This window comes from Exophiala aquamarina (assembly GCF_000709125.1).
Source record: "Exophiala aquamarina CBS 119918 chromosome Unknown aczIA-supercont1.5, whole genome shotgun sequence".
NCBI classification, from domain to species: Eukaryota; Fungi; Ascomycota; class Eurotiomycetes; order Chaetothyriales; family Herpotrichiellaceae; genus Exophiala; species Exophiala aquamarina.
The window spans coordinates 1454848-1475717 of NW_013550583.1; the positions used below are offsets into that span (position 1 = coordinate 1454848).

Consider the following 20870-nt stretch of genomic DNA (forward strand, 5'->3'; position numbering starts at 1 on the left):
TTAAAATCGTATTCGAGGCCACGGACATGATTTCGTGACGAAGTGGAAATTTACTGACCATGGTCAGTTCCGGTCGGAGCAGAACGCACCCATGCCTCTGGCCCCCTGAGCAAGGCTGAAGCGTTGAATAGCATTCCCATTGGTCCACTTCTCTATTTCGTTCACGTGCAGGTTGTTCTATGCCTAAATAGGCTTAACTTTGGTAGCCATTATGTCAGCACGGAATTCCGTGTCTAACTACAGGTATGTCAAAGGACAGTGATAGCCAAATTTCATCGATCTACCACCTAAACCCAGAGAGTGCTTTCCACTAAGCAACTTCGCTGCCACTTAATTCGCCGGAATGTCTGCCCGCCTTCTAGATTTAAAGCATCGTTTGAGCCGTTTTAGTCAAGATATGAGCCAACTGACCCCGACAAGCGATATCGATGGTGCTCGTAGCCCGAAAGCATGCCAGCCTTGTGCAGCAGCTAAAGTCAGATGTGAATTTCAAGGGGGAGAGAAAATGTGTCTACGGTAACTTCCATTCGGATATGACTGACCTGGATCGATGCTGATTGCTCATTAAAGTTGCCAACGCTTGAAAAAGTCTTGCGGTGACCAAGTTCCGGGTGCCCATCGACGAAAAAGGCCGATAGCACACTCACGTTCAGTTCTTGATGTAGTGGAAAATACTGAGTCATTTACCTCGAAAGATCCCGAGTCAAGCCCGTTCATCGGAAACACGATTCCAGCACTGAACGCAGCCTACTTTTCTCCTGCACTCTGGATTAGCAGGCTCGTGAAAAGTGATGAAGAAGGGGAGTTGTTGCTGCGAAAATTTAGGCTCGAGTTTTCTCAGTTCTTCCCCTTTGTGGCTGTACCTCCTGTTAAAACTTTCCTCAATCTCCGAGACGAAAGTCCCTTTGTTCTGATTGTCTCCTTGATGGTCGCTTGTCGAGACGACGGTGTTTTGCAAAGCGCTGTGGCAAAGAAGATACGCGAGATCATAAGCTTCTCCGTTTTGGTGAAGGGTGAGCAAAGCCTTGACCTTCTTCAGGGGCTCATGCTGTTTCTTGCATGGTCAGTCTTTAATTCATGGGCTTAGAGCAAAAATTAATTTCTACTAACCTGTTTCTTTGACACAGGTATCATCTCCACATGCACTTAGGCTCCCAAGTGAGCAACCTGATCCATATCATAATGGCATTGATGACAGATCTCGGACTTGATAATTGTGGGGCATACAAGAATTGCCGACCAACCTACGCCAATGGGGGATATTTTGGCAAGCACGGACCTGTCCCAGTACCCGCGTTTGCTAGAGACAGGTCTGCAGTTATTCCGATCACCAAAACCCTGGAAGGATGCAGGACATTCCTTGGATGCTTTTTTCTCTCATCTGTGTAGGAACTGAATCTACACTTCGAGTATGATTGTAATTTGGCTAACCTGATCCTTTTAGCGTCTCAATGTGTGCTCGCGATATTGAACCTATCAAACAATCCAAATATGTGGCAGAGTGCTGTCAAGTTTTACTGGAGGGTATGCAATACCCCACAGACAGTGTTGCTGTCCATTTAGTGCGGCTTCACGGCGTAGCGGACCGAATTTCGCAAGCGTTATGTGCTGATGTATGGGACTACCCTGTTGGTCTCAACTCAGCACCTATCGGCGTCTATGTCAAGGCGCTAGAATCCGAGTTAATGCAGCTCAAACGGTCGCCAGCAGAAGGGACAAACGAGTATAGTGAGTCAACAAAAGGAAGGAAATACAGAGCTGATCAATCACAGTCCTTTCAGTACACTATCGCACCATCGAAGTGTTCCTGTATGAGATCGCGTTAAGTGAGACTATTGAGCCCGAGCGCTATGGGACCTATCCTTTTGCGCGGTTAAACATGCTTTATGCTTGCCTAAACTCTGTCAGCCTGCTTTTTGACCACGTCAATGCAATTTCGGCATCAGAGTGGTACAACATACCCTATACTACGTGGGCAGTGGTCAGGCATGCTCTTGTTGTTCTCTCTAGGTTGTGCCTATGTAACGCAGAGGGCTGGAATAAAGATTACAATCGGAGCATTATCGATTTCTCAAGATTGATGGACACCTTGATAGAGAAATTTGAGGTGGAGCGAAGCCCAACTGCAAGTGACAGCGACGAAACAAGCATACCTCTCCAACAGCGAGGCGTACCACCTCAAGTGTTTTTGATGTTATCAACTAGGCTACGGCATATAAAAGCTGCTCAAGAAGCGAAATACGCCGCTCAGATTGGAGATCCCAGCGAATCGTCAGACTCTGCCTGTATAAATCCAGCCACAACTTTTATAGGTGATGAATTCGGGTTACCACCTTCGACATCATTATTCGACCTTTTTGACGAGATTTTCTGGCCGTAATTTGCGTAAGACACATATAGAGATTGAAAACTTAGACATGAAGCACAGCACGGTATCTCAGCTTTCCTGCCTTCAGTTTGCCAAGCGCATCGGCCACGCCAGCCTCGTCCAACTTAAACTCTTCAATGACTGGCTTTATTTTGTGAGCAGCTGCAAAGTTCAACATTTCGGCATGTGTTGCTCGAGAAGCGACAAGATTGGTCACGATGTTGTAGCAATTGAAGAATAATGGTTGGAAACTTAACGTCGTTAGGAAGTTAGTATTCTTAGACCTTGGGGTGTGACTCTGTTGAGTCTGATCAGAACCAAGGGATTGCACTTACGGGACTTCCAAAGACTCTGCAATTGCTCCTAGCACGACAATATCGCCACCCCTCGCGACCACCTTTTCACCCATGAAGCTGTCCGTCCGCTGTCAGTCGGAGTATGGGAATGAGGGGATTAGGACATACATATTCCAGTCTGGAGATTTGTGTGCGGTGATCAGCAGCACATCCACGGCCTTGGCGAGTTGGTCTTCCTGACCCAAAACCACGAATTCCGACGCTCCAAACTCCCTTGCTTCTTCCTCTTTGGAAGGACTGGTACTGAAAACGACAGTCTCTGCTCCCATCTTCGAAGCGAACTGAATTGCTAAATGGCCGAGCCCGCCAATCCCCAGCACCCCCACACGTAATCCGGGTCGATAGTAAGTCTTCAACGCTGAGTATACCGTTGCTCCAGCACACTGCAATGGCGCAGCAAACTCTGATGATATTGACTCTGGGACAGGATAAACATAAGATTCAGTGCCGACGTAATAAGTCCCGAAGGTGCCGTTGGAAAAGCTTGCCATGCCGTAGCAGTCACGCGAATGGCACAAGATATCTCGGCCCGTAAGGCAGTACGTGCAACTGCCACAGCTCTTCAATACTCTTATTAGCAAACAATTCCTGCTTCCTAGTCGATTGAATGGAATGGATGATGCTGCATGCAACATACGGATCGAAGATAGCCACCGCCAACACGGTCGCCAACATTGTGCAAGGTAACAGCACTGCCAACCTCCTCGACAATTCCGATACCTTCATGGCCCAAGGCACAACCAAAGGGTATGTAAAACAGATCTGTTCCACAAAGTCCGGTATGAGTGATTCTGACCAACACCTCTTTAACCTTCAATTTAGGCACTTCAGCTGACTTTCGGGTCACGACGCCGTCCACGCCACGCATAACATAAGTCTCGATCATACTTGCGGGTGATGTTCTCGATGTGAATCTTTTGATGAGCTGAGGTTACTCGGAAGTGGTTTGAATTATGCTGTCTAGCTGGATTTACATGATTATTATACTTTGCTGTCAACGCGTTGCCCTCATCCTGCCTGTGCAGGACAGGAACTGAACTCCCATCATCGATTGCCCTTATTGGCCCAGCATATTTTGCATAGTCATCAATTGTCAACATCAGTGTATGACTGTGAGGATTGCTAAGTAGCATTTGGCACAAAAGTTTACCTATGGGAAAATCGCCGCATTAGGAAATAGGGCAGTAGCCTCCCCTTCTGTTAGCAGTTGCTTGCACCCAATGGCTCCGACAAATGTGAAGTAATTAAGGACTTGGTTGCCTGCGCAGGACGCGAGCAGTGACAGCTGACAAAGTTCTCAAGACCAGGGCGGGTTACATAATCCGCCCGGTGCCTCGGGATGATGCAAAGTATAGAAGGTCTCGGCGCTGAGTGCTGCAGACACATACCTCTACGTAGGGCAAATACTGCGAAGCCTTGTTTAAAAGAGGGTTGGAAAAGCCAGTCTCAGGGATGGCTTTTTGTCGATAAAAGATTTAATTGTGGCCCATGGGTTGTCTGATGTGCACTTGTATGCGGAACCGGCGAAACTATTGATGCGGGAGGAAGTCGCTGCGGTGGAGTTTCCAGCGGTGAGACGACGTCGGAGTAAACACCAGGTCGAACTAAAAGCTGTTGAGGGTTGGCCGATGACCATACCTACGTCCTCTTCTTCTCCCCTAAACATTCTTAATGGACTACTATCCCACCCGGACGGAAGGTACTGGCATGACCCTATGGCGGAATCGAACGCCCTAAAGGTTGACACCTCGAACGAGGTGCCAGTCCCACCCATTGCCGCGGCCTTTCTCGTCAATTTTGACCATCGGAAAGGGTAGGTTGGGAAACACTCAAGGATGGGATTTTGTGCTGATCGGCAATAGTTACACATTGACCTGGCACCAGTCGGTCAACGATGGTCAGTCGGCAACCTGACCAGTCAGAATACCCCTGCTGACGCCTCTGCGCAGTCCAAATCGAAGGCGTCGTCGAGTTTAAGTCCCTTCCTTCTGGACTCCACAATGTCGAGGAGGATCTGATGTGGGTGGCCCGGACGGCGATCGTTCGTGGAGCTGAGGGCTGAGCAAAGACATAGATACTTCATTCACGAGAATTATGCCGGACTGAGTGCATTTTTGAACCAACCCGATGAACATGCTGAGCGCAAAACTCGTATGCTAGCCATAGGCGTCCTTGTTCCTCTTGATCACGGCCGGATGGGTCGCATCTGGCGCCATGCCGAAGCCTTGAAAGGTTTGACCAGGTAGCTTTCCCTCAGCCGATGTGGATGAATGGGAACGCTGACAGAACCTAGATCTCAGATTCAGGACGTCGGTGATACCTCCCAGTTGGAGACCTACTGGCGGAAATATAATCTAGATGCAGCGGATGCGTCAACACAAGCTATCAATGCATCAACAGAGTCGCTCGGGAGGATCAACGGTTATAGGAAATCGAGATCGATGAGTACTGCAACGAATTATTTGCGGTCGACACACCATTTGACACCTCATCATCCTGCGTCAACTTTACTGGACTCTATCAAATTATTCGGGCCGCTGATATTTCCTCTTTTCAGAGCTGCCCTGCTCCGTAAGAGAATTCTCATACTCACCGAAGCTCCAGTACAGTCAAGTTGTGACCTAGGTAGGATAGCCACCAGTCCCCTTACCTATGCTAACAAATAGAACAGTTTACAATATTTCTATTCTGTCATCCCTCTCCAGGTCATTGCTGTCTTTACTACCAGAGTCGAGCACAGATTTGTCACGGCTTCGCCCCCTGTTCACAGTGGGTGTTCCGGATATAAATTTGTTGCTGACGCCAAAGTCCGGCTTTATGATCGACTCAGGACCGCACCCAGGTTGGATCGCCTGTACAACAGATGATGTCCTGAGTACCAAGCCAGATCTGTACGAGCTTCTCATCCTAATGCCCTCGTCAGAAAGCGAACATGCCAGAGCGAAAGTCTTTCCTCGACTAGTTGAATCGACACCCTCACTCACCAAGACCTTCCCGAAAACCGGGATAAAGTCAACGCAAAGGGATTTCCATCGTTATGTGCACCTCCACCAGGGGCTCCATAGATATCCTTCAGGTCGCCCTTCAACGCACGAGCTCGGTGAAAATGATGAAACCTCATCATTGGCATCTCATTCTTCGTCGTTCATGGAAAACAAACATGTTGTAGAGCCACCATCCTGGTCGCGCGTCGCCTACACATCTTTGATCTGGTGGGCATCAGCCGGTGATCGCCGAGGAGGCTTCTCGGAGATGGAAGAGATAGAAATGGAACGAGATCTGGCATTACTGCACGATGAAAGCGATGAAGAACAGATCAGAGAGGTTGCAGTTGTTGCTTATTTCCACCGCTTGACCAATCTCATCTTTATGACGATTGCTGAAGCAGTTGCTCGTGCTGATGGGCACGACTTGGATGAGAGTGCATCGTATCACGATGAGTCGAGAGAAGGCAGCCCAGTTGCGGACTGTTCTGTTGAGCATGACTCACCTATTGATAATGAGGACGATGTCACCCAAGGCCTTCTCTCAAGTCTGGATCAAAATAGCCCGGTGGACATTACTCAGGACGATATGACAGCTATGGGGTTGGACAGTTGGAGTCCTTCTGACAAAGTTTTTATCGAAGAGATGCTCTCTCTGTGGTGGGGTAGAAAGGCCAACGTTCGAGCAGCGTCCGTGGAGTGCTGTGGCCTCAAAGTGCTGTAAATTACTCTCGGGAGCCAATCAAGCACCTGACACTTGATTCTCGCAAACGCTATTGCCGTGCTATGCATATCTTGCTACAGCCTTAATTACTAGAAGGAGTGCAACTTCACTCCCTCACCACAGCACCACATGACTCTCAATAGAAAGAAAGCCTGGGCCCCTAGAAGGACTTAAATGTCAAAGACTCAGAAAGACACCAACCACTATGAGGTTACTCCTACACTAGTGCAATCAAACTGCTGGTGGCCTCATGCGCTGTATTCATTCAACTAATCAGATCAAAGAAATACCACTAATAGACACCTGTCCATCTCCATGCCTATGCTGCCATTTGCACCGCTTGCTGAGGCACGATGGGTTGGAGCGGCTCGTCGAGCTTTTCGAGCCCCAGGGTCTCAGTCTTCTCGGGGACAAAAGGCTCAATCCTTTCAGGCACGGTGACTTCGGTCTTTTCCGTGGCGCTGGTCTCAACCTCAGCATCGAGGACGACTTCAATGAGAGACAGCGCGCTTCCAGGTGGAGTGCGAATGGCGACGAGGCGGAGGCGGGAGTCCGTCTCTGCGAACAGTTGTCTCCATTCATCTTCGTCTCGCTCAAGGGCGTTGTGCATGACCATCATCTGCATGTCTCGGATGCGCATGCGGCGCTCGTCAGCGAGGCTGAGTTTTCCATAAGGAAGAGTCACGTAGTCCATGATGAGGAGCCGGGCGCCCGGCCTCATGCCTTTCAGGAGTGCGTGCAGGATCTTCTTTGAGTACTTGGCCGGCCAATCATGGAAGATCATACGCATGAAGTACACGTCGGCTGTCACCGGCTGCGGGTCCCAGAAGCTATGTGCCTGGAATGAGATGCGTTTGCAGAGGTGCTCGGGTACGATTGACGTGGACGGGTCCGTAGCTTTGGTGACTATCTGAGGCAAGTCTTGGACAATGCACGTCAGCGTTGGGTTCGCTTCCAGGATCGCCATACTGCAGTGGCCGAGGCTGCCGCCCACATCGACTACAGTTGAGAATGCAAGCGATGGCCAGTCAAATGATCTTCTGATATGATCGTGTGACAATGGAGGTGTCTTGGTAAAGAAGCTCATGACCTGGTGGAAGTCGGTGGCGTACGCTGGGTTCTTCTCGTAGTAGTCGAACATGGCAAGTTCGGTGCCCTTGAAGACATTGAATGCTGTTTCATTTGGCTCTTGCGAGCCGTGACCCCACTTCTCGAGGGCCTCGTTGAAATGACTGGCGATGGGGAAACCTCGGTCCGTGGAGTATCTGTTCAATGTGCTGATGCCTCCTTGTACTAAGAGAAGTGAAGCTGCCGTGTGTGCAACCCCTCCGATCTGTGTCTCGGTGAAGACTTGCCGAGTCATGGCATATCGAAGGACTCTCCTGAGCTGGGACTCGTCAACGCTGAGTTTGGTTGCGAGGGATTTGTATGATACTGAGCCCTCCGTTGGGACCGCTTTGGCGACTTCCCAGCGGCTAATGTATCGAAACGCAGTAAGGTCCATTATCTTAACAATGTTAGCCTTCGCTAGCGCCACAAGTTATATGCTGACTTACACTGGCGGAGAGACTTTGTGTCAGGGTATACTCCGGAGGAGTGACCGCCTGAAGCAGAGCTTGTGCTGACTCAAAGAGCCGGAGCTGTAGCTTTTTGACCTCTTGTGGCGTGCAAGGTCCATTGTTATCGACGGACGATGTCTTTGATGTTTCCAGCCCTTTGATCTTGTGATTCAACACGCCGGCGTCGACAAGGCACGTGGCCGCGAGTGCCTCGTAGTTGGTAAGCGAAGGGATAGATGCCATATTGGCCATCAGAAAGATAGTACGTTCAGTTGTCCTCCTCAGATTAGAACGAACAGCAACTGGAGCGATTGTCGGTGGTTGAACAACATACCTGTGAGGTACGCAAGGGAGCTTATATACAAGTAACTATTCGGCCCAAGTCGTCACAAGTATTGATTCGGTGATCAACTGCATGGACCTGAAATTGGTCCGACCAGTCAGGTTCAAATCTCACCCTCTCCTGAGGCATGGACCACAAAGTAGAAACTTGTTTGTTGACATGGGATGTGTTGTTGGTCGTTAGTCCGCCCCCGGTAATATTGACCATCGGACACTCCTATCAAGGAGAGCTGAACGAGCAGGTAGCCAGCATGAGAACGATGTCAAAATGAGCCTAGTTTGGGTCGACGTTCGTGACACACGCTACATGGCCGCCCGGGCAGTATGTAGAAGCCTAGGATAGAAAATGCCGTGCTTCGGTTGGTGTCTTATTTCCCGCAGACGACCACCAAAGTCGGCCTCTAGCGAGATATCATCTGAAGAAGGGGGCCCGGTGACAAGAGTCAGAAGTACCTACCTCTCTGGGATTGTGTAGGCAGGATGTGCTGTGCGTCTATGCTGAACTTGGCAGCGTATCGCGAGATCTAGACCTGGACATGATGTCGATGGACTTCAGCCAAGTCCGAGATTGAAGATATACTGCCTGTCATTCAGCCTCGGCGGCGAGTACCTCTGGTGTGAAGATTTTGTGCTCGCTTTCTTCAATCGCGCAGGGTGCACAGAAGGTACTCCAAGTTGGCTTTGTCAGGTCCTGTCAGGCAACGTGGTGGAAAATGCTAACCTACTGCCATGCGCCTAACTCGGCAATCCATTGTTGTCTAAATGCTTATGAACTCAACACTCGCAACAAGGATCCACGACAGAAGTGACAAGTCAGCAATCATATCCAACCAGGTCCTGCCAGGCGAGAACCGTAAAGGTCCGGCAGCTGACAGGCCAAGGCCATCAGATCAGGCCCGCCACAATCGAGGTGCAGTGTTCCAAGCCCGTCTCTCGTATACCCAATCTTTGCTTACAGGACTTCCCAATACATCAGGTTTACCTCAAAAGCTCTGTCCTTGCAGAAGTTAACTTCGAATTGCAATCCCACTGATTTACCAAGCAGTGTTGTGCAGCGATACCGTGAAACTTCAGAATGCTCGGCAAACAGCCAAAAGGTTGCTTGTCTAAGTTGGGGACGAAATTAGCCCGGCCCTCACTAGTCTGATAATTCGCAGCTCCGGGGATACGTGGGCTTCGAACACGAGGACCCTTAAATAGAAAAATGCATACTCAAACCGAGCTCTATGGCTGTCCTCCTCAAGAGCGAGCTCTTTGAATCATCTGCGTGCTTGTAAATTCTGATTGGGAATCCGAAACCAAGGGGTCGACTTCTAGCATTCAGTAGATGGATGCCATCGTAGGTTGGAGGAACTTGTTCGTTAGAGCCCATACGCCTTCAGACTACGGTAGCCATTGAATTGATCCATCACCCACCCAAACTGGGAAACCGTTTAAATAAATACCTGGAATGCGTCGAGTAAGGGTCTTTTCATGCCAGGCTATCCCCTAGCTGGTTATCATCTAGAGAGTTGCTACGATCCCCCTCCGCTCATGTTGCACCAGTATTATTAGTATTCTCTCTCCTGAGATCAAACCTCTTGCCGCCCTCAGCAAGAAGCCCTCTTTTCTCAATTTTCCCGGTGGGTGTCTTCTTTATCTCATTCACAATCTCAATGACTGCAGGTACTTGAAACCTGGCAAGATTTAGTACAGTCCAATCGTACAAGGCACCTTCGTCAACACAAGCCCCTTCACGAAATTTGACAGCGATTTTCACGTCGTCCTCAGTTCCTAAGCCAAGTTCGCATGGAATGGCAAACGCTGGAGCGGTCACAACGTCCGGATGTCGCAACAACTCCTCCTCGATCTCGGACGCGTTGACATTCTCGCCTCTTCTGCGGATAACATCTTTAGCTCGACCAACGAAGTAGACGTTGCCTGGTTCATCGACCTTAGCTAGATCACCAGTATGGAGCCAAAGGTCTGAGAATGATTCAACAGTTGCCGCAGGGTCGTTGAAATATCCCTTGAAGAACGTATTGGGAATGTCGCTCCTGAGCAGGAGATGCCCAGTTGTCTTGGCTGGCAACGATTCGTCCATATCATTTGCTATGCGGAGCTGGTATCCAGAACGTATCGTCCCACATGAGCCACCCACCCTCTCGCCCTGTTGCATGATAGGCAGACTTGGCTCAACACTGCCATACAGGGTGTACAACGGATGACCGAACCTTTGTTCATAATCGCTGCAAAGCTAGGTATTGGAACTCTCCATGCCAACCGGACTTTGTGTTCACGGTCACGATGGGTAGGCGTTTGCTTGTACATCAGGGCTAATGTAGCACCCATAAAATCGTACACAGTAGCATTGGTCTGTCTGATCTCATCCCAAAACTTGCTGACACTGAAACGCCTCGAAATGGCAGCAACAGCGCCCAAAAGAATGGCCGGGACAGTGGTCAATGCAGTCGCGTCCGCGTGAAATAGAGGAAATGGGCAGTAAAGAACATCTCCACCGTGCAGTCCGAACGTCTCCACCAATGCACTCGCCTGAAGAATGAAATATTGATGATACAAGATGCAAGGTTTCGACTTGCCCGTGGTCCCACTCGTGCATAAGAATGCTGCCGTGGTGGAAGGCAGAACTGCCATAGATGTTGTAACGGGAGTACGCAAGCGATACAACGCAGAAAGCCCTCCTGAGCCCCCATCGTTTGTGACGAAGACATGCTGTATTCGATCAGCCTGCGCTCTCCCAAACTTGCTTGTAAACTCGAGATCCACGATGGCAACTCGTGCATCTGCAGCTCTAACGACATGTTCCAAGGTAAGAGATTTTAGTTCGATATTGATCAGAACCCAGACTGCACCCAACCTATTTGTTGCGAGCCAGATGTTCACCATATCCACACTGTTGCGCATCATCACCAGGACCCTTTCACCATGTATCACACCGAGCGTTTCGTAGCCCTCCTGCTAACAAACTAACAGAAGCATTTATCTTTTGAAAGGATAAATCCTCACCCGCAACCCTGAGAAATGTACGAGGACTGTGTTCCTTCACAGCATGATCGAACGCAGAGTTAATGTCTTTGATAGTTCTCAAGAATTTCACCATCTTGGCACCTGCGGGAGTGGGGCCTGAGAAAGGGCTCGAAGGGCTCATCGGTGAAGGCTCATTCATTTTATCATTTTTGTTCGAGACTGCACTAGCAGTGATGTGCTTTCGATGGCTCCTCGCAGCGAAGTTCTCGAAAGCTTGGGCAGCGTCAATTTGAGCAAAGCAATAGCTTGCGACGTTGACCTCGTCAGCAAGAGCAGCCTCCATGTTAGGAAAAACCAATCTTTCAAGGCTCGTTTTCGTGTTTGTCGCTGAAATGGCTGGTAACGTCTCTAGTTCATGAGCTAGCTCCATAGCCCTTGACTTCGCATCATCTACCGATTCACTCAATAGTCCCATTCCGAGCGCCTCTTTAGCCTGGACAAACTGTCCGCGGAGTAAAAGCTCTTTCGCTTTGAGTAGGCCAACCATGTGAGTCAAGCGCAGTGTAATTCCTCCAGTGGCTGCATGCCCTATTGGGACTTCAGGAAACCTGAATTTCACCTCTGGACCGCCAATCACAAGATCTGCGGCCAAAGATATTTCGGCTCCGCCCCCAATAGCATATCCATGGACAGAAGCAATAACGAGAGCTTCTGAAGATGATGTCAACCGTGTCATGTCTTGAAGTTTGGCAAAGGCGACTCTCAATTCCTCAGCAGATCCAATCTTTGGAGCCCAAGACTCTTTCCTACTTCATGAGCAGCTCGTAGAGCCTCAACAAGCTGCTTCAGAAGATCTATGTTAAGTGCATTCAAGCGCTTTGGTCGGTTCAAGGTGATTCTTGCAATTGACTGAGAGTGATGAGACACCAGCACGCTTGGCTCGGGCATCGAGGAATTCATCACAAATAATGGAGTCAAACAGCCTATATTATCAATGGAAGTAAAGGTAGATGCTTAGCCTTTGGGCGGATGAATAAAATCTTGATCTCTGGTCGGCTACCCTCTGATTTATATGGACAGCGGACCCAGTGCCATGGGGACTTCATTCTTTGCCCATTGCCAGTCGCTAGGGCATTCCGGGATCAATTTCTGAGGGAAGCAATTGATAGCGATAGCGACTTTACATATCAAAGCTGGCCTTTCGTCCTAGTAGACATTGACCCGGATAGGCGAATGATCTAAATGAGTGTTGCCGAACGTCGAGAATCGCATATCAGACTAACGGCATTGGGACATTTGGAAGTTGAAGGCGACTGGGACTGGACAGAGTCTGGGAATGATCGCCTATTGGCTCGCTGTGTCCGACGAAATCGGATATACGTATGCCATGGTCGGCAACTTTCCCGTCCAAAAATGTTGAGTGATCAATGGGATCGACATCGTCCAAATTGTGCTTCGTGTGCAATCTATCCCGATGGTGAGCAACCGTAAGTAACCGTGAGTCTGGACTCGGTGCCTTGAGAGTCGGCTTTTGACCTTTAAATACTTGGTGTCATCACTGGTCATCATAGATTCGCATGTCCAAGCGCTAGCACTTCCTTTGCAAAAGTCGTCGAGACCTGAGTGCTTCCAAATTTTGGTCAAGTACCAGGTGTGGACAATCGATACAGTCCAGCCAGGAAACTATCAAAGAGAATACGATGCTATCGCAAAGTCTTCAACGCGAGTCTTCAGCAAGAACAGAACAAAACGAAAGAGCGTCATCAGCTCGTGATGAACAGACCAGCATAGGGGTGACCGGTGTCGACATCGAAAAACAACTTGAGCAGGCGTTTTTGGGCTCTACTGCCAGGAAAGAATTTGTGAATGAGCATCCGGGAGCCGTGAAAACTCGAACACTTCTTAAAGTGTCCCCACAAGCCCTCCCAAACCATTTGACAGCTCATACTCTAGCCGGACCCAGCAGGATCTCAGTATCCCCCTGCGTCATGACGGATAATGAGCTTGGATGTCTGCTGGCGTACTACCATCTCGGAGCCGACTTGTCTGGTCACTGAGGATTGGTTCATGGAGGGTTCTCGGCCGAACTGCTGGATGAATGCATGGGACTGGCGTGTTCCCCTCTTCTACCAGAGAAGGTCGCCGTGACGGCACATATTGAGCTGGACTACAGGAATCCAATCAAAGCCAACAGTGTCATTCTCGTCCGCGCAGAGACAGAGCGTATTGAGGGACGAAAGGCGTGGGTCAAAGGGTCTGTCGAAGCGGTGGGTGAGAACAATGGACAAGTCCTGGTTGAATCGAGAGCCCTTTTTGTACAGCCCAGATGGGTTGCTGGGATGGAATTGCTGATCTGATGTTCGCCGACTCGTGCGAGTCAACCCCTTTGCTCGGTTGCGGAATACGTCTTGTGGAATTGGATTTGTTGAGGATTCGAATTCAGACTCCATCACGATTCGTAACCTAGACCAAAAGAACGTCCACCTCCAGATCGTGCATTACCTCTCTCCAGTCCACGTTCACACAACTCTGGTCTGTTTCCCATTCCTCGGCGGCGAGTTTTCTCCTCCTCCAAACCTCCTCGATGACCTTCTTGATCGATAATCGATTGCCCAGGCCAAAAGAGATTGTGTCATTCAACCAGTCTTTGGCAAGATCCATATTTTTTACGGTGCTCGCTTCAGCAGCTGCAATGAAGGCTGGCCATAAAGACAAGTTGCCGCCGTTTCCCTTTGAGAAGGCGGAGATGTGCTCAAAAGTTTCGCTGACATGTCAGGTCAAGTTGTGCGGCTGGAGGTCAAATATCATCCGGTAAAGGTAGATGTAGGTCGCTAGGACAAACGCTCTTAGTTGGTGAAATGCCACATCAGTTCCAGCACGGAGGCTTTTAAAGTTCTCTGAGTCAAGTCGCCCTTCTTTGAAATCCAACATTTCTTCGGCCTCTTTCAAACACGATACAATATCGGCTAGTTCTAAATCGTTCGAAGATGATGGTCCGCCATCCTTGAGGCAGTAAGCCAACCTCGTGATCCTGGAAATACACTGTAAGATTGTCTTGGACCCACCGATAGTGAACCCAAAATCGGCTGTCGAAACAACAGATGCCTTGAGAAAATCACTGTAGTCAGAGGAGGATGGTTCACCTGGCAGAGGGGCGGATTGTCTTGACCCCAGTTGGCCTAGTGGAGCAGTGGTGTCACTAATGATAGTGATAATGTAGAGGCTCTGAGTCGAGACGCAAGCAAAATCAGGCTCCAATCAGGGCTCCGACTGGTGGTCCTGACATAGCAGCGCCCATGCACCTTTGAGGTGTTGTCTCCATGTTTGTGAATGTCCGCTGTAGATCTGCAGTGAGGCAGTTAGATAGTTGTTCATCAACGTACGAGGGCTGGGTCAGACAAACTTCAGCCATCATCAGCGTCATTATGACAGCCACCGTGTATGAATATTGTCCCTTGCCACACTCCATGCCTGCCCTCAGTTGCTGAATGGCAAGGAGGTAATATTTGGTCGCGAGCGACTGTATTTGATTCTTCTCTACATCCAACTGAGCCAAGTTGAAGGCAGAATGTGCAAGTAGAGCACTGTAGAGTGCATTAGGATTGGTTGCAGCATCGCACAGTGCCGCTGCAGGATAGGATGATTTCCATGGATTACGCATATGCTCAAATGGCATCATAATAAATGCAACATGGTTGACATAGTGGTTGAAAAGTAGTTTTTCATAGATGTTACTTCCAACGCAGTCTATCGAACCGGGGGACGGCAAGCTGCGAGGTATTGCGGTTTCGATGGCTGACTCAAAGAAAAAAGATCTAAAATGAATATGAGTCGGTTCGATCGATATGATCTGCGCAAAATTTGAATGACCGATACCGTCATGGTTCTCGCGATCACACTTCGGGATCAGACAGTCAACCACTTCTGATTGCAGCTCTGGGAGGCTTTCCCAGACCGATTCGCACTTGATATACCTTCGACCGCTTGAACTGTATGGCTGATTCTCGTCTTCGACCCAAACTAACTTGGGCTCGTAGCCAGCGCATGCCAGGCCCATTCGCAAGCAGGCAAGGCAAATGGGTTTCTTCTCATCACATTTCACTTTACGGGATCGACATTTCCAGCATCCAGTGAAGGTTCGGTGACGAGAGCGTTCTTTCTTCGCTGCTCGTTCGGTCATGACTGTGTGACGCAAACATGAAACAAGGACTCGTCCAGAAAACTACTCACTGCACCTCGATGTAACGCAAGCAGCTGAATTGCACTACAAACCTAGACAAACTCTGGGGGACCATTTTTCGCTTGTTCGCGGACGGACGCGGACCCAAATAATTTAGGTATCCAGTGCACCAGCAAAGTGTTTGTATATCCTACACGTTCTCAATTAAAGGTTCGTTGTTGAATTCCCTCAACGAGTTTCACCTGGGTCATAGAAGTGGTCCGGGATTGTGCCTCGTAATAATATCTCGGCACTCCACCCTTGGATACGGGTCGCTGTAGACTGCCCTCATATGCATAACAGGCTTAGACATCGATAAGGTAGCCTCCAACTCCCCGCCAGTAGCCACAAAAAACACATTGGCCTCGTCTTAGTCCACAGGATAGTTGATTCAAACAGCAAATTTAACGCTACAATCTTCTTCCGTAAGTGCCGTAGATAAAGGGGTCACGCCTGGTTGCGTCTCAGTTGATCCGATCTTAGAAGCTACAGAATCGTGATCAATCACCTAGACTATCCAGCAAGCTAGCCGACGGCACAAAAAAGGTAGTTCCCGTGAGAGGAGTCGAGTAGTCCAATATACGATCGTGCATCCCGGGTGGGTCACCGATAAACATTCTCTCCAGCATTTTCTCAATGACCCACAGCTTTCTAGAATACCCGATGAAATAGGTTCCGTACTCCCCAGAGCCTGGTGATCCAAATGGCATGTTATCACGCAAGATGTCGTGTTCATTGCCATTCTCGTCTTCTATAGTTGCAAGCTGTTTGTGCGACTTTTGCTTGTCGTCATCTGCATCATCCAGCTCGACGTTATCGAACTTCGTGCGGCCTATGACGGCTTCCTGCTGCTCGGTTTTGAGGTCTTTCCAGCCGGTCAGGTTGTGCACGTATTTCTGAATCACAACATAGCTACCGCCGGTGCCAGATGGGTCTTCCTCGGCAATAAGAACGGCATCGTCCACTGCATTTCCAACCGGATTCGCCGTGCCATCCACAAAGCCGAGCAGATCCCGTACGTCGAAATAACGGAAGCCTACCGTCTCATCAACCACTTTGACCGCGTCGCCGAGAAGCTCCATGAGTTGCCTCTCGAACTCGAAACATAAATCTCGGCGGTTTGCTCGGATATGAAAGAGTAGGTCCCCTGGAGTGGCGACAGCCGTGTGTTTGGCCCCTATGATCTCACGAAAAGGATGCAGCTCCCCTGGTCTGGGCAGGCTAATGAGGCGGTCCCATACACCACTTCCAATTCCTACAGTCGCTGCGAATTGAGCATTGAGGTCGCGGATAGCAACATTCTTCGTCAAGTCGGCAACACTTGCCAGCGCCGAGCGGACCTTTGGAACTGCATCCCGGGCGTCGGTAACGGAGAGCACCAGGAAGGTGGCAGATGATGTGAGTGGTGCATCGACGCTCTGAGCTTCGATCGGAACTCGTCGACTCATTGCTCTAATTGAAGCCCTGACAGTAGCGGTCCTCTGGTAAACCGGTTTCCACTCTGTAGCCTGCCGGATCTGACTATTTCGCCACCCGGAGGAGTGCCTGCGTTGATCGCTGAGCAATCTGATCGGAAGAGATCGATACCCACGACTCTCGACTGGCACAGATGTCTGGAAGTATCTACTTCGAATCCTGCCACTTAAGGAACAAGATAGCCTGGTCGTATTCATGGGTCGGTTGGTATGTTCAATTTCTCACTTTGTTTCCAGATTTATGCGTTTTGGATCGAGGTTTGTCACGGCCCTATCATCGCCGCTTATTTGTTGCACCACTTCGTAAGCAGGTTATCGATTTCGGTGATTGGTCGCTAATAAAAAGTTGGCCAGTAATGTTGATAGTATCAGGAGACCGGTGGCGAGACCGTGTAGATACGATAGCCGTTTGCACAGACAGGATCAAATCTACATTACCGCTCACACCTTGGATGAAATTATTGACGTTGCAGGTAGAGAGTTGGAATTGTCTTCATGATCAACACGGCACTAAGCCCCTCGACAGGCTGATCTTAACCAATATTCTCCCAGGTACGAGGCAGGCTGGCGATGTACGATTGCAGAGTACGATGTCCAGAGCCAGAGTCGTACCGCATAAATCGTAACCAGAGCCACGTGATGTGGCCATTGATGGCACCCCTTGGCGCAACGTCGGTTCCTGACTCTCAGCAGTTCAACCCTAACTGTTGGGCCTCCATGGTTGCCTGATCCCTTCAGGCACGAACTTAAGCTTTTGCATAATCAATCTTACTGTGACGACAGGGAGACATTTACAAATGATTGTGCATTGTGAAAGAGACCAGAATAGGCCAGAATAGGCCCTGTTGAGAAGCCTGCGTTCGAAATACAATCTGTCCTCCGTTATTATATAGCCCAAACTCCCGCTTGTCATAATTCTCACCAGACATCAAGCAATTCAGGTTCTAGGGGATGACTACATTGCCGCGGGAGAGCTGGCGCTCTTCGTCATGGAAGGTCTCTGATGCATGACATCGAGGAATGCATTCGTGGAGCCCTGCACCGCGAGCGCAGGATCTGGCACTGGGACCTTTATGTTCTTCGCCAGCTCCGCCTTCAGGTCTTTCCAGTCGGCCTTGGCTACATTCCTGAGACTGATGTTGGCGAAGTGTGTCATGGCCAGGAGATGTTTGGGGCTGGGCGTCTTCCTTCCGATGAAGATGAGATACAGGCCCGCACACTGTTCTTCATCGGGCTTCCACCGCGCGTTGAAAGTCTCCTTGCCACCGACAGGTAATCGGCCGAAGATGTGGCGGTATATACGTCGAGTTGCACTGACCACCAGTGAGGGCATGTTGTACAGGACGTCCGGCTCGGCAACTGGTTCGTGCCCGATACCTAGGTAAGGAACTCCGATAGTATGAAGGTAAGCGAGCGAGGCGAAAATAAGGAGGTCGGAAGTGCCGCGTGGTGCGTCGACCGCTTGGATGAAAGGGTCGATATGGTAGCTGTTGTTGGCCATCATGCGCAACGCAGCGAAGCCATTGATCTGCCCATCGGCTGCGCGGGTGTAAATAAAAGTCATCAGGTTCGCCAACGCGAACATATCGAAGACAGTGATGAACGCCTGGCAGTCACGGTGGGTGTTCCGGTCGCCCCGCCAGTCGTCGTAGATCTTGGTAAGTAGAGCCTCGAGGACAGGATCTCGGCCCTTTGCCGGCACATAGATGTGCAGCGAGAGGCCTCCCTTCGCAGAGTCGAGCAATTGGCGACACTGTACGACTGTGCGTTTTCCGCTCTTGCCCAGCAGCACCTCATTCGTCATGGGATTGAGCACCATCTCGGTGCCAAACCTCATGACGGGCCATTTCTTGAGCTTGGCAATCTCCATGAGGTCAGAACTAGCGCCGATGACGGACGTCTTCCAGCCCGCTTTTCGACAGTATCTCTCGAACTCTTCCAGCGTCGACGGCATGGCTGATAGCGCGCACAGGGGATCTCCAGCTAGGACAGCAACTTTGTTCAGCAGCTTAAAGTGTACCGCAGCTGTGCAGCTCTTGTTGAGCCAAAATGAGTAGCTGGGATCTCGGACACTCATGTGAGAAACTGAGCCGTACCGGCCGATGAGACTGTTGATGGCCTCGAGGCGCTTGAAGTCGTCTAGCGTGTACAAGCTGTCTTTCAGGTTTGTATTGACCTTTGGATCTTTAACTTCCATATCTGAGAGGGACCCGGTGCTGATGCTGTCCTCGCTATCTGGGTCCCGGACGCGGCTCGTTGATCTTGATCTCGAGTTTGGTCGGTGGTGCGAGGACGTCGTTTGAGGGGATAGGAGTTCGGCGGATTTCGCCTTCTGCTTGTCGGCTGATGATCGATGAGAGATGAGACTGGGCCTCGGTGGAAGCAGCACTGTCTCCGCTTGGCTTTCCTGCAAGAGTGTCTCGCCCAGTCGCTGGTAGAAAGGTACCTCAGAGGCCTTGGGTATAGGTAAAGCCTTTTGCTTGTTCTGCTTATTCTTCTGTTTCTTTTCGCTGGTCCCCGATCCAGCAGCATTCTTAATGGTCGTCACTGTGCTCTCTTCGACCACCTGAATGGCCGGTTCGGAGGGCCCCTGGACGGTGATTGTGGTGGTAGATGATTTCTCAATGATCTCGAGCACTTGCGGCTCTGGCGCCGTAGGCACAGTCTCGACGGCAGCATCCATTATTTCTTTATCTTCGAAGAACAGGATACAAGGAATAGTGAAGAACCAGAATACAGTCTTGGCACAGCAGTCTATCGAATTGTCGGAGGGAGGGGCGACCTCTTAAGAATACTTCTGAAGGTATGTATGTATTATGTACTTTCGGTCACCCTCCCCCTCCCCCTCCCATGCACGCAGGAATCACTCCTTCTTAGGACGAAGGACCCTTCTTTTGGCTCGTGACTAGACTAAGTAAAGGGATCCGAAACCCGTCAGTTAACGAATGCGAAATCCTTCTATTCCATGTTCTTCTTACGCCTCATGATAGTCGATTTGAATGCAAAGTTAACTTTCAGTAAAGGGTCCCACCAATAAACGTGGGAGCACCAAGCCCTCAGCTGAGCCGTGAGGCCCCCCCATAGGGAACCCAGAGCGTACGAGACCATGGGTTCCGCCATCGATATTGAGAGTCTCTCGGGTATGCACCCAATCGAAGGCCGGGGGGCTAGTGGCTGAAAGAGCACAGACACAGCCCTCATGGCGCGACTAGCCACCCATCCTCAAAGTTCCAGGCATCATTGTAGGCTATTTATGGGCGCCAGAAAGCAAAATTATTGCTCCCCTCTAGGACCACTCATAATCCCCCTTATACGACCAAAGCCGAGCCAGCCTCCCAAGTCCGAGCAGCTCTGTCGTAAAGTCTAACTTTATTGAATGTCACGGTTGCTCTCCTCGCGGCTAGGACTCGTGAGGTTGTAACCAGTTTGGGCAATGAAAGGGCGGTCCCGTTGTTTCCTCAGGCATTTTTATTCACGCACACCAAGATGCTACGAGCTCTGCCCGTGTCAAGCCGCATGGGCATTGCGTGGCTTTTCGTGGCGGGAAGGCAGTCAGAAGCCGTGGTGAGAGTGACTGGGGCCAAAATTAAGAGTAGGAGAGTACCTGCTAACAGGCATCATTCCACGATATAAGCGGTCAGAGAGATGGGGAGGGGGGAGCGAGTAAGGTGTAAGAGAGTCCGAGGAACAAAGCACAGGTCTCTCCAACCCCATGCCTGGCTCCATCAAAACCTTCCACCTGAGGGGCCATTCAGTGCTGTGACACGTAGGCCGACTCCTCTTCGGTTAATCAGATGTCAAGTAACACACTGTGAATGGTCATGAATGATTATGGATCAAACACTAGTCAAGATGATCGAATACAGTATACTCCTC

The 20870-nt window shown here is 50.0% G+C and overlaps 10 protein-coding genes across 10 annotated transcripts; 3 read left to right on the plus strand and 7 right to left on the minus strand.

Annotated features, from left to right (window-relative positions):
- Window positions 1–361: 361 nt before the first annotated feature.
- A1O9_07185 (uncharacterized protein) lies at window positions 362–2092 on the plus strand. The gene is made up of 4 exons (XM_013404131.1): window positions 362–516; window positions 571–1062; window positions 1128–1385; window positions 1445–2092. The coding sequence occupies exons 1-4, from the start codon at window positions 398–400 to the stop codon at window positions 1824–1826; spliced, it is 1251 nt and encodes a 416-aa protein (XP_013259585.1). The 5' UTR covers window positions 362–397; the 3' UTR covers window positions 1827–2092.
- Window positions 2093–2411: 319 nt separating this feature from the next.
- Window positions 2412–3610, minus strand: A1O9_07186 (uncharacterized protein; the record flags this gene model as incomplete). Its single annotated transcript, XM_013404132.1, has 3 exons — window positions 2412–2675; window positions 2829–3284; window positions 3362–3610. The coding sequence occupies 3 exons, from the start codon at window positions 3608–3610 to the stop codon at window positions 2412–2414; spliced, it is 969 nt and encodes a 322-aa protein (XP_013259586.1).
- Window positions 3611–5634: 2024 nt separating this feature from the next.
- On the plus strand, window positions 5635–6432 carry A1O9_07187 (uncharacterized protein; the record flags this gene model as incomplete). Its single annotated transcript, XM_013404133.1, has 1 exon — window positions 5635–6432. One exon carries the CDS (start codon window positions 5635–5637, stop codon window positions 6430–6432), a length of 798 nt encoding a protein of 265 aa, XP_013259587.1.
- Window positions 6433–6751: 319 nt separating this feature from the next.
- On the minus strand, window positions 6752–8234 carry A1O9_07188 (uncharacterized protein; the record flags this gene model as incomplete). Its single annotated transcript, XM_013404134.1, has 2 exons — window positions 6752–7939; window positions 7989–8234. The coding sequence occupies 2 exons, from the start codon at window positions 8232–8234 to the stop codon at window positions 6752–6754; spliced, it is 1434 nt and encodes a 477-aa protein (XP_013259588.1).
- A 1684-nt stretch (window positions 8235–9918) lies between these two features.
- A1O9_07189 (uncharacterized protein) lies at window positions 9919–11273 on the minus strand. Its single transcript, XM_013404135.1, has one exon. It carries the CDS (start codon window positions 11238–11240, stop codon window positions 10425–10427), a length of 816 nt encoding a protein of 271 aa, XP_013259589.1. The 5' UTR covers window positions 11241–11273; the 3' UTR covers window positions 9919–10424.
- A 472-nt stretch (window positions 11274–11745) lies between these two features.
- A1O9_07190 (uncharacterized protein) lies at window positions 11746–12003 on the minus strand (the record flags this gene model as incomplete). The annotated part of the gene is made up of 1 exon (XM_013404136.1): window positions 11746–12003. A coding segment is annotated over one exon (258 nt), but the record flags the coding sequence as incomplete, so codon positions are not given.
- Window positions 12004–13171: 1168 nt separating this feature from the next.
- A1O9_07191 (uncharacterized protein) lies at window positions 13172–13627 on the plus strand (the record flags this gene model as incomplete). Its single annotated transcript, XM_013404137.1, has 1 exon — window positions 13172–13627. A coding segment is annotated over exon 1 (225 nt), but the record flags the coding sequence as incomplete, so codon positions are not given.
- A 931-nt stretch (window positions 13628–14558) lies between these two features.
- On the minus strand, window positions 14559–14979 carry A1O9_07192 (uncharacterized protein; the record flags this gene model as incomplete). Its single annotated transcript, XM_013404138.1, has 2 exons — window positions 14559–14645; window positions 14704–14979. The coding sequence occupies 2 exons, from the start codon at window positions 14977–14979 to the stop codon at window positions 14559–14561; spliced, it is 363 nt and encodes a 120-aa protein (XP_013259592.1).
- Window positions 14980–16019: 1040 nt separating this feature from the next.
- A1O9_07193 (iron-dependent peroxidase) lies at window positions 16020–16967 on the minus strand (the record flags this gene model as incomplete). The annotated part of the gene is made up of 1 exon (XM_013404139.1): window positions 16020–16967. The coding sequence occupies one exon, from the start codon at window positions 16965–16967 to the stop codon at window positions 16020–16022; it is 948 nt and encodes a 315-aa protein (XP_013259593.1).
- Window positions 16968–17949: 982 nt separating this feature from the next.
- Window positions 17950–19677, minus strand: A1O9_07194 (uncharacterized protein; the record flags this gene model as incomplete). The annotated part of the gene is made up of 1 exon (XM_013404140.1): window positions 17950–19677. The coding sequence occupies one exon, from the start codon at window positions 19675–19677 to the stop codon at window positions 17950–17952; it is 1728 nt and encodes a 575-aa protein (XP_013259594.1).
- Between the last annotated feature and the right edge of the window lie 1193 nt (window positions 19678–20870).

Bases quoted from the DNA above. Each gene is read 5' to 3' on its own strand.
- A1O9_07185 (XM_013404131.1), top strand. From the start codon at position 398: ATGAGCCAACTGACCCCGACAAGCGATATCGATGGTGCTCGTAGCCCG. The intron at 1,063-1,127 runs GTCAGTCTTTAA...TCTTTGACACAG, and splicing joins CTCATGCTGTTTCTTGCATG to GTATCATCTCCACATGCACT. The intron at 1,386-1,444 runs GTAGGAACTGAA...TGATCCTTTTAG, and splicing joins TGCTTTTTTCTCTCATCTGT to CGTCTCAATGTGTGCTCGCG.
- A1O9_07189 (XM_013404135.1), bottom strand. From the start codon at position 11,240: ATGATGCGCAACAGTGTGGATATGGTGAACATCTGGCTCGCAACAAAT.